Source organism: Serinus canaria, chromosome Z, assembly GCF_022539315.1.
Source record: "Serinus canaria isolate serCan28SL12 chromosome Z, serCan2020, whole genome shotgun sequence".
Lineage (NCBI taxonomy): Eukaryota > Metazoa > Chordata > Aves > Passeriformes > Fringillidae > Serinus > Serinus canaria.
In genome coordinates this window covers 6,588,078-6,597,673 of record NC_066343.1, presented here as the reverse complement: position 1 = coordinate 6,597,673, position 9,596 = coordinate 6,588,078, and the positions used below count along the sequence as shown (strand labels likewise).

General features: G+C 39.3%; 1 protein-coding gene across 6 annotated transcripts in view; it reads right to left on the bottom strand.

The window, feature by feature from the left end:
- Nucleotides 1–5,040: 5,040 nt before the first annotated feature.
- Nucleotides 5,041–9,596, bottom strand: part of MARCHF3 (membrane associated ring-CH-type finger 3) — a 61,178-nt gene continuing 56,622 nt past the window's right edge. For all 6 annotated transcript variants that reach the window (XM_050987224.1, XM_050987228.1, XM_050987225.1 and 3 more), the window contains one exon: nucleotides 5,041–6,961. In XM_050987224.1, the coding sequence (XP_050843181.1) occupies nucleotides 6,803–6,961 (159 nt within the window). In that variant the 3' untranslated portion in view covers nucleotides 5,041–6,802. The remainder of the gene's footprint in view (nucleotides 6,962–9,596) is intronic.

Genomic DNA, 9,596 nt, shown 5'->3' with positions numbered 1-9,596 from the left:
TCATGTTACACCTTGTAGTTGTGTTGTTAAGATAGTGTTACCAGCTTAAATTTTCTTATGTGTTTTTTTTTCTAACAAATTAGGAAGCCGTTTTAATATGGATTGCCTTACTTGTTTACAACTTTTAGTAACAAAACCAAGTCTCTAGAGGTCTAGTCTACATTTGTATGGGAAACAGTTGTAATTTTGCCAATGTTGAAAGTTTTTCTGTCCTTTTCACGTTATTCAATGTCTGAAAAACATTTGAATAAAGTATGTCTGTGCTGCCGAGTAAAGTTTTTGGAATTTGTTTCTTCCTAGAACTGAGCTAAAAGTTGAATGAATGTTGAATCCTTGAAATTTGATGGGCTTTGAAGCTGAAGAAACACCCATTAAATGGAACAGTGGCATTTGAGGTGCAAAGATTTCTTCTGAATAATGACAGATACTGCTTCACATTTGGAAAATCAATTCTTTAGAGCTTTATTCACACTCTGTTGCATTTGTGCTCATCTTGGCTCATGGTTCTGTTCTTACTGACTGGCTTTTACTGCATCCTGCACGTATCAGCCTAAGCCATGTGAGCAAGCACATTGTAATATAGCACAAGTAATATAAAGAGAAATTTAGAAGTGCTGTAAAATAGTTATCTTTGACATAGACTGAATTTATTGTTTCAAATGCACAGCCAGAATTTTGGAAGTTGATTGGAATTTTTTTTTAATTGACTGGATTTTTTTTTCAAGGCAAAATTAAGATTTTTTTTTTTTTTTTAATATGTCTTTCACCTTGGATGAGCCCTTTTCTGGTGGAATTTCAACCATGTGCCAGCAGAAGGTAGAAAGGGAGGGGTTGATGTACAAATCTAAAGTTACGGTAGGGAGCTTCCTGCATAATCAAATTCTTGGTTATCACTTCTGTAGAACCTGTTCTCTGATGACAATAGGAGAAATGCAGATTTTAGAATAATTCTTCCTTTTTTCATTGCTGTGGTAGGAATTACTGTAAATTAGAAGAAGGGAGTGTTGGGAAACACCACTGAAACATGCTGCCACAAGGTGGAGGTCTTGTTTTGCTTGTTTTTTTTTAAATACTTGTACAGCAACAACCCAGCACTTCCTGCACTTCCCTGCAAGTTCCGTAACTTGATTATCATTGGTTCTGGCATAAGATACAAATTGCATCCTCCTACAGCTGAAAACTCTTTAGCAATTTGCTGCTTGTAGCTGGATAAACACTTTACCAGAAATGTTTCTGTTTAAATACACTCACTCCTGTAAGAAACAGATTAGGAGTTTAGGAAACAAGTGGTTTGACCTGTGCAGCAAACCTGTGAACTGCATTCTTTTTTTCCAGTGTTCATTATGAAACCCCAGTGTAGTCAAAACTGGTACAAATTAGTTTATGGTGCAGTTGACAGCAGTTTTGTGCTAAAAATTGGTTTTTGCTTTGTATTTCCTTGTTCATGATTTTACATCATATTGGTCCAAGCAGACAGCAAAATCTGGACAGAGAAATTAATCAATAAATTCTGTTCAACAGATGCTAATTATTCATTTCCTTCTATTGTGCAATTTTAAATGCTGATCTTAGTTTAATTTTTTCCCATGAAAATTTGTCTTATCAGTGTTTCAATTTGGGGGTTTCTGGACTGAAAAGAATGGTTTTTATCTGTGAAACACTGCATTTCATATTTATATTGCACTGTAAGCTGTATCTGTGCTTCAAGTTAAATGCTGCTGCTTTTACAGAAATGGCCACATGATAACTATGAAGGATTTTTCTCCAGGCAAAGAAATCAAGTAGCTGATGGAGAATAAAAGCTCTTAAAGCCCCTGTCCCAAAGAGGACAAGTGGGAATAAGTGCTGATTTTTAGAAAGGGAGGGGAGGCTGTGTGTGATGGATGTGAATGCTTATTTAGCCTTTCCTGGACATCAAGGAAAGGCTGGGACACTTAATTATTTATAATACTCAACTGGCTCCATCACAGGATTATGGCAGAAGTTTGCTATTTTAGCTCTGGTTTTGCTTGGTGTGCATTTATTGCTCAGAGCCTTTTGCTGATCTCCTAGTTTCTTTTTAGCAGGTTTGCATAAATACAGGGTTTCTGTGGGATAAAAACACTGTGATTGACCCCAAAGAAAAGCTGCATTTGGGTCATCAATAAGGCACATTACAGCTTAAGATGATTGACTGATAGAATCTTCCTACCATTAAAAATTAACTCATGGATGTGAGTTTTCATAGCTGTTCTGCACTTCCAGAACAAAAAATATTATTTTTGGCAAGCAAGTCTTACTTTCTGCATAATAATAGAAGCTGTGAAATTAAACAGTGACATTGATTTCCCTTGCAACTGCAGCATTTTTTTTTTTGAGGGTGGTGTGTTTTGTTGTTGCTCCTAAGGGCATTTTCTACATAGAATATGAACATTTGTTCTCTATTTTGACAAGTTTTATTGGGAAAGTATTTGGTACACTTAGAATAAAGAAAATTCCCTTTGGTTTTGTAACCTTTCAACACCAAAGGGAGGAGGACAAGTGTTTCATAGCCTTGCTAGGTGTGGAGGACAGGCTGTCAGCAAAAGATTTAATATCTGAAAGCAGCATAAGGGTTAAGATGTAAGCCTTGAGTTTTGAAAAAGCTGTCTCATTTGACAATGCACATGAAACGAAGTTTGAAATGTGGAATAACACGGCGTATCAGTGAGGTGTCATCATCAGTATTGGGATGAGCTCTGGTTATTATTTAACCAGATATTATTATTATTTATTTATTATTATTTATTATTATTATTTTTTATTATTTATTTATTATTTATCCTTGTTGATCTGGAGTTTTCCCTCAGTAATTTTGGATCTAACCCTAAACTGGATCTCTTGGAGAGCAGGAGGGCTCTGCAGAGGGGTCTGGCCAGGCTGGATCCATGGGATGAGGGACAGACAGGGGAAGTGCTGGGTCCTGCCCTCGGCTCCCCATGGAGCTCCAGGCAAGATTTAAACCGGATATTAGGAAAGGTTTCTCCACTGAAGGGGTGGAATGGGCAGCCTAGGGAGGTGATGGAGTTATCATACCAGTGAGTGTTCAACAAAACCTGTGGATGTGGCACCTGGGCACATGGTTTGTGGTCAATGTGGTGGTGCTGGACTCAATGCATCATCTTTTCCAGCCTTAAAAATTGTGTGATTCTATGAGTTTGCTTTGTAGTTATAAAGATACTTTTGAATACCCAATAAATTGCAGTAAAGAGGCAGGGCTCAGTTCTGCTTGCAAGGAAAATTCTTCTTTAATTAACCAGTTCTGTGTTAAATGAAGCTCCATCTCACAAAAAGTAGCAAATAAAGATGTTTAATTATTAACAGAGGGGTTTTTTTTGTTTGTTTGTTTGTTTCAAAGGGAGAGCTTCAGCTCTCTTAGTGCATGAGTCTGTCCCCGTATCTGTTCTGAAACCTCTTTCTGATGGTACCCATTGCATCAAAGGCCAGTTGCATTTATTGGCTCCGGGTCCCTTTTTGCAGAGTTGTCACTTTGCCCTGTGTGACTTTGTACTGGTGCAAAGCTGGTTTGAGTAAATGAAATGTAAATGACATTTTGAGGTCTCAGTCTGGCAGAACTGTTCAGTTGAGTAACGAAAAAGAAAACCCCAAACAACACCAAAAACTGAAGTATCTTTAATAACTGCTTCTGTTGTGACTTCCTTCCAGCTGAACAGAAAGCTGGGGTATTTCTAAATCTTTATGTAATGTGATAGGCAAGTCCTGCAGGGGAAAGATTATATAAAAAAAGTAAAACTTCCTCATTTTACATTACACTCATCACACTGAATCAGGACAGGCTGCTTTTATCATTTGCAGCTTAAAATACTCAAATACTGTTGAATACTGTTCCTTCCATGTAACCTCTTAGCTGGAAAAGGAACATAAATGGCAAGGTCAGCTTCATGAGAAGAAAGCATAAAGTTGCTGAGAGAGAAGTTGAGTGACATTTTTAAAAGATAAAAAGGTGGTCACTGATCCTGTCATTAATTATGTTCTTTAATTAATTTTGTTTTTTAAGGAGAGCATAACAAAGGTGTCATTGTATTGCCAGGAGCTTTGCTGGCTGCAGCTTCTGCTGTGGCTAATTTTGTCTTTCACTTCTATTCAGACAGAAATGGATGTTGCTGTTGTTGTAGAAAACATTCTGTAATAATCTGATTTTAATAATCTGCTGTAATAATCCAGTTTTTTATGGAAATTTGGGCTTGGTGTGGCATCTACAGCATCAACTCATGGAAGAAAAATCAGGTCCCATCTGGGAGATCCTTCTGTCTGTAAAACTTTGGAGCAGGAGTAGGATTAAGAAGTAATATCTCTCACCTCCCAGTTCTTATGTTTTAAGAAAAACAAGGAAGAGTGCTTTTTTCCATGGGTTTAATGTTAAGTGTCTGACTGGATTTTTCCTGCCACTTTTTTTCCTCAATAAAATCCATGGGACACTACTGTGACTTCACCAGACAGTTCTGTGCTGCTGCATCAAGCACAGAAACTGGGGTTAGTGATGTGTGTGCTAAACTGGACTATGCATTTTCCTCTCTGTCTGCTTCAATATGCCTTCTTCAGGTAAGTGAAGATATCTCTACACACACCAAAAAAAAAAAAATTAAATAGCACAGATGAGCTGAGCCAAGAAAACTGTGCCAATCTCTGTGCACAGACCATGCAGCTTCACTTGAATAAATGTTTCCCTGAATGTTTTGCCACTTAATTCCTTATCTCCCTGATTTTTGGTTTCACGAGGCAAAGCTGACAACAGCACTCACTAAAAATAACAATTCTTTCAAAGAATTCGAGAGCAGTAATAAAGTTCTGAAGAAAGCTTTCCTAAAGTATGTGTTGTAGGTATTTAAACACTGACAGCATCCTTACCCAGATAGATTTGCTTTATTTCTTTGCCCCGGCCAGCAGATATTTTTTTAAAATCTGGAATTACACTTAAGTGCATGTTCAGTCTTCATTCCAAATAATTATTTACAATTGGGAAAAGGTATTTAAAAAAAATAAAATAAAGCACTACAGGGCTTAGGCTATCACAGAGATTGTGATATCTTTATCTTCAGAGCCTTGTTTAGTTTTCTCAGGAAGAGAAGCAGTTATTCACAGCCAAACATGAGCAACCCAGCCTTGTCAGACTGATGAGTACAGATCTGCAGATTCATGGCTTTCCTTACACATCTTGGCTCATTGTGTAAGTGCCTTTCTGTTGGAACGAGGCTGTTATTGCTTTATATCCCCATGATTCTCCTATCCCCATGACTGAAAGTCACAAAGAACATTGTTAAATAACATACTCACAGCTAGACTGGTCTGCAGACAGAATAAAGAAATTTAACAGATTTGGCTTTGTGTACTAAGCTTTTTCACCCCCACAGAGCACACACAAAACATCAAATAACTTCTTGTCTGATAGTAAATACCCATAATACCTCGAACTTTATGAATAACAAATTATTAGCCTTCCTGCTATGTCTTCCTTTTGATTTTCAGTTCCTGCAGTTTTTGGAAAACAAAGCACATGGTGGTACTGCCCTCTGTGCACAATTCCAAGAAATTAATCTGTTCAGAGGGGCTCTGTATCAGTTTCTAATTCTAGCAGCATTTGGCAATGAGATTTTGTGTAGTTATTTAAAATAAGTCTCTTCTGGAAGTGAATTGCTGAATAAATTAGGCATAAAACCAAGGGGAAGCAGATAACGTCACCCAGGAATAAGGTCTGGTTTTACACTCCAAATTCAATGTGGTCACCATAGAAGACTGTGTTATTAAATATTTTTAATTTTTTTTTTTTTTTTTTTTTTTGTCTCAGTGCTACCATGAGAGGTCAGGGTTTGAACACACTCTGCCAAATCCTACCTGTCAAGCTGGAGTTTCTGCTGCTTTAAAATAATGCTGTTCTTCATGCAAGATGTGTCCCCACTTTCTAAAACTTATATGATGATCTCATTCATTATGTATGCAGAGCTTTCCCTATACAAAAGTAAGCTGTAGAGTTAAATTCAGCATGGTATAAATGCAGGATATGTTGGCTAAGTTTGAATTCACACCAGCAGAATGTGCACTTCACTGAAGAATGTGGTGCTTCTTCATGGAAAAGTAGAATTTTTAAATTTTTTTTCCTGAGTGCTATGTGCTATAATACTTTTGACAGGAACATTATTGCAATTTGTGTAATTTTTCTTTTGCGCATGCTAGAGTCATAACTGAAAAATCTTCCTGTCAGACCTTCCCTGCCAAATAGGAAACAGGTAATACAATTTTCTAATTGCTTTGTAGCATTTAAATAATGTGCCAATTTATAGAGCTCATTGCACACAGATTTTAATAATCAAAACATTGGTATAATGGACCTGCAGATAAAATCAAATGAGGAAATGCCATTGCTGCACTTTAGGAAGCAGAAATGAATATTGGTTACTGTCCAGCTGCCTAAAGAAACAGTACTGTAGGAGCAAGAAATCATAAAAACAAAGCACTTTTTAAACCTGTTTTGCATTGTTAATTACCACAGTTTAATACTTTAAACAATAAAAAAAGTTTGCATCACTCGACGCAACAATTAACATATTTGCAGAATCCATAGGGTCCCTGCTCACTAGACACATTTGGCAGCTTAGCAAATGCCACAGATGACTGCAGCATCCATGACTTGAATTCTGACTCTGATTTATCCCTCTGCAGTCAGTCTGTAAATCCAAATTGCACATTCCTGGCTGCTGGACGCTGCCCGACCCCAACGGGTCTGAGGAAAAACAAAACACCTTTAGTGTGCAGCTGCACCCCAAAATCACACGATTGTCTCCTTGGAGCTCCTTTTGAGGGGCTGCAGGCCCAGCAGGGACTGCTGGGTGGAGGGGACGTTGGCAGATTTTGGGATGAGGAGCATCACCCGCTGATTGTTCCGACGCCACTCGTGGTACAGCCGGCAGTGGTACCTGAAGGACACCTGGGGACAGAAGGGACACGAGCTGCCTTCAGTCACTGCCACCCAGCAAGGACTCAGCTGGGGCTCCAAATGCCTCCCATGGGACAAAATGGGGTGAGAACTGGTGAAAACAGAGACCCACCACGCCCCAAGGTGCCAGAGCAGAGGAGAAAAGCAGCCTGTGACTGTTCTACCTCTCATTCCCCTTTTTTCACAGCCTGAATAATCAGACAGCCTGCCTCTGCCTTTCCCAAGAGCTCTTGGCACACATGGAATGAGAATTTGGGATATCCCCTCTTGCCTCAGGTTGCTAAATTGACAAAGAGTGTAATTGGTTGCAGGCAGATGAACACAGGTGTGCTCTACCTTGCAATACTTTACTGCTGAATGCATCAAAGTTGGGCTTGCACAGAGGCAATGAGCTGACAACATGTGTGTCTCAGTTTAGATTGTCTCTGAAAATTATTTTTTGTTGTTGTAATCAGGTAATTTCAACCTTTACATGGAAATGTGTGAATGCTGTGGAGATGCAAGATAGTTCAGCCCCACGTATTTAAAAAATAGTTTACAACTTGTAGTGGCAGACAAGCATTGTGGGAGTCGTAGCTGTGTAAGAGGATGTGTATGTGCAGTTAATAAAAAACAAAACAACAAAAAAAACACCTACCAACAAACTGTAAATTTTGAGAGAAATGTGCCAAGTGATGATTGTTTTCTTCTTGAGCTGTGGGCAGGAGTTGACCCACGCACTGAACCCTTTCCATACTGCAAAAAGAACTAAAGAACTAAAGAAATGTACCTTTTAACTAAAGAAATGTACCTTTTAATGATGTCATATAAGGGCTAAAAAATACTTTTTTTTTTTTTTAATTGGACCTTTTCACAGCTGTCTGAGGGACACCTATAAAGCTTCTGTTTTACTAAGCAGTTTTGCAAAGACAGCTCTTCAGATTGATTCCCCCAACTTTCAGCCTCCTCTCCTCCCCCTGAAGGAAAGCATCCTGCATCTTCTGTTTCTGTGGAACAGTGTGTATGAGGGAATATGAGAAATCTCTTCTCAAAAGAAACTGCAGGAAGGGCAGAAATCACTTGGAGCAGTGAGGAGGGTGAAAACAACCCAACACCTGCAAAGCTGGATGCCCTGTAAAATGTAGTGACAGCTTCAGGAGAGGGAGCTGGAGTTCAGGTTGCGTTTTCAAGCAGCACAACATGAGGTTCTTTGAGTGATAGCTGCAGTGTTAAACTGGGTATGTATGTTATACAAGAGAAAGCAAAGTTTTGAAATTAAAAATAAAAATTAAATTTTAATTAATTAAAAATTTAAATTAAAATTAAAATTCGTAGTTTAAGTAACAATCCCTTTTTTGTGTTTGGAGCTTTCTTCCTGGGAGGACCAGGTGCCTTTTGGGGGGGGGGGTGGGGGTGTTAAAAATACAGAGTAAAAAGCAGCAGTGTTTTATGGATAACTTGTCTGTTTTAGAGGGAGGGATAAAACAGCTTCTGGGATGCTAAAGATAGCATCCCTGCTGCTCACTGGGATAACTGTGGCGTGTAAATAATCTGTATGCCAGCTTTTGCCTCCAGAGAAAGAAAGCTGATTTACTGCAAGTAAAACAAAGTTTTAGTTCTCTTCATTTCCCCAGGACCTAAAGGAATATTGTGTCATCCTGTGTGTCATTTACCCCTCAGCTCTGAAGCTATTCCCTGCACAGCCATAGCTATGTAACAGGATTCTCCCACTCCTGAAAGTGACAAGGCGTGTGCTGCTGAAGAATTCGATGAAATTAACACTTCTGTGTGGGGGGGACTACTCCTTCCTGCACGACAAGGGGAGCCTGGAGCCCTCCCAGAGGCAAACCCAGGCTGGGGCTTTCCTACCTCGTTGAAAAGAGGGTTATTTTGCCTCCCAGCTTCAATCATTTGGAGATTCACTCCCCAAAAGGCCTTCCTGCCTTGCCCTTCTCAAGTGAACACAGAGCTCCCTTAGCCCATCCATCTCCTACTGCCCCAAATAACACTTTAAAATGGAATTACAGCCGTCCACAACTGAGCGAGCATCAAAGACACTGAATTTTGATTAAATCAGCCGAGGTTTGCATTTATATAAGGCTCAGTACCACTAGCATGTTCTCCAAGAGCCAATATCACATTTTCCTGAGTGCTTTAGAAGGGGTAGAATTTAAAAAGTGAATATAAGGGATTTTGCCTCTTACTCTGCAACTGCAACACCCAGTGACAGGGACCAAAGCTGAGATGCTGCAGTAGTCTTAATAAACAAGATTGTGTCACGGCTAATTAAATCCACCTGAAAAAATGCCTTTTACCCCTTCCAGCAATTTGGGGATGGTGAATTAAGTGTGCTAGGTAAATCGTTCAGCATTTTGGTTTCTAAGACAGCCATACACAAAGGAAATTTGAACAATATTTGCATACCTGGCAGGCACATCTGCACCCAGCAGTGCAGGAAAAACAAGTGTGGCCTCCCTGCTGGAGTACGTGGCCTGTCTCAGGAGAGTGCTGCTGCCTCACAGAAAAGCAGAAAACAGCAAAAAAGATGAACTGCACGAGGCTGAGACAAAACTCTGAGCTTTCCCTCCTGCCTGCATTCCTCCGTGGGTGAGACAGGGTTCATAAATGGGCAAATGAGATTTCCCTT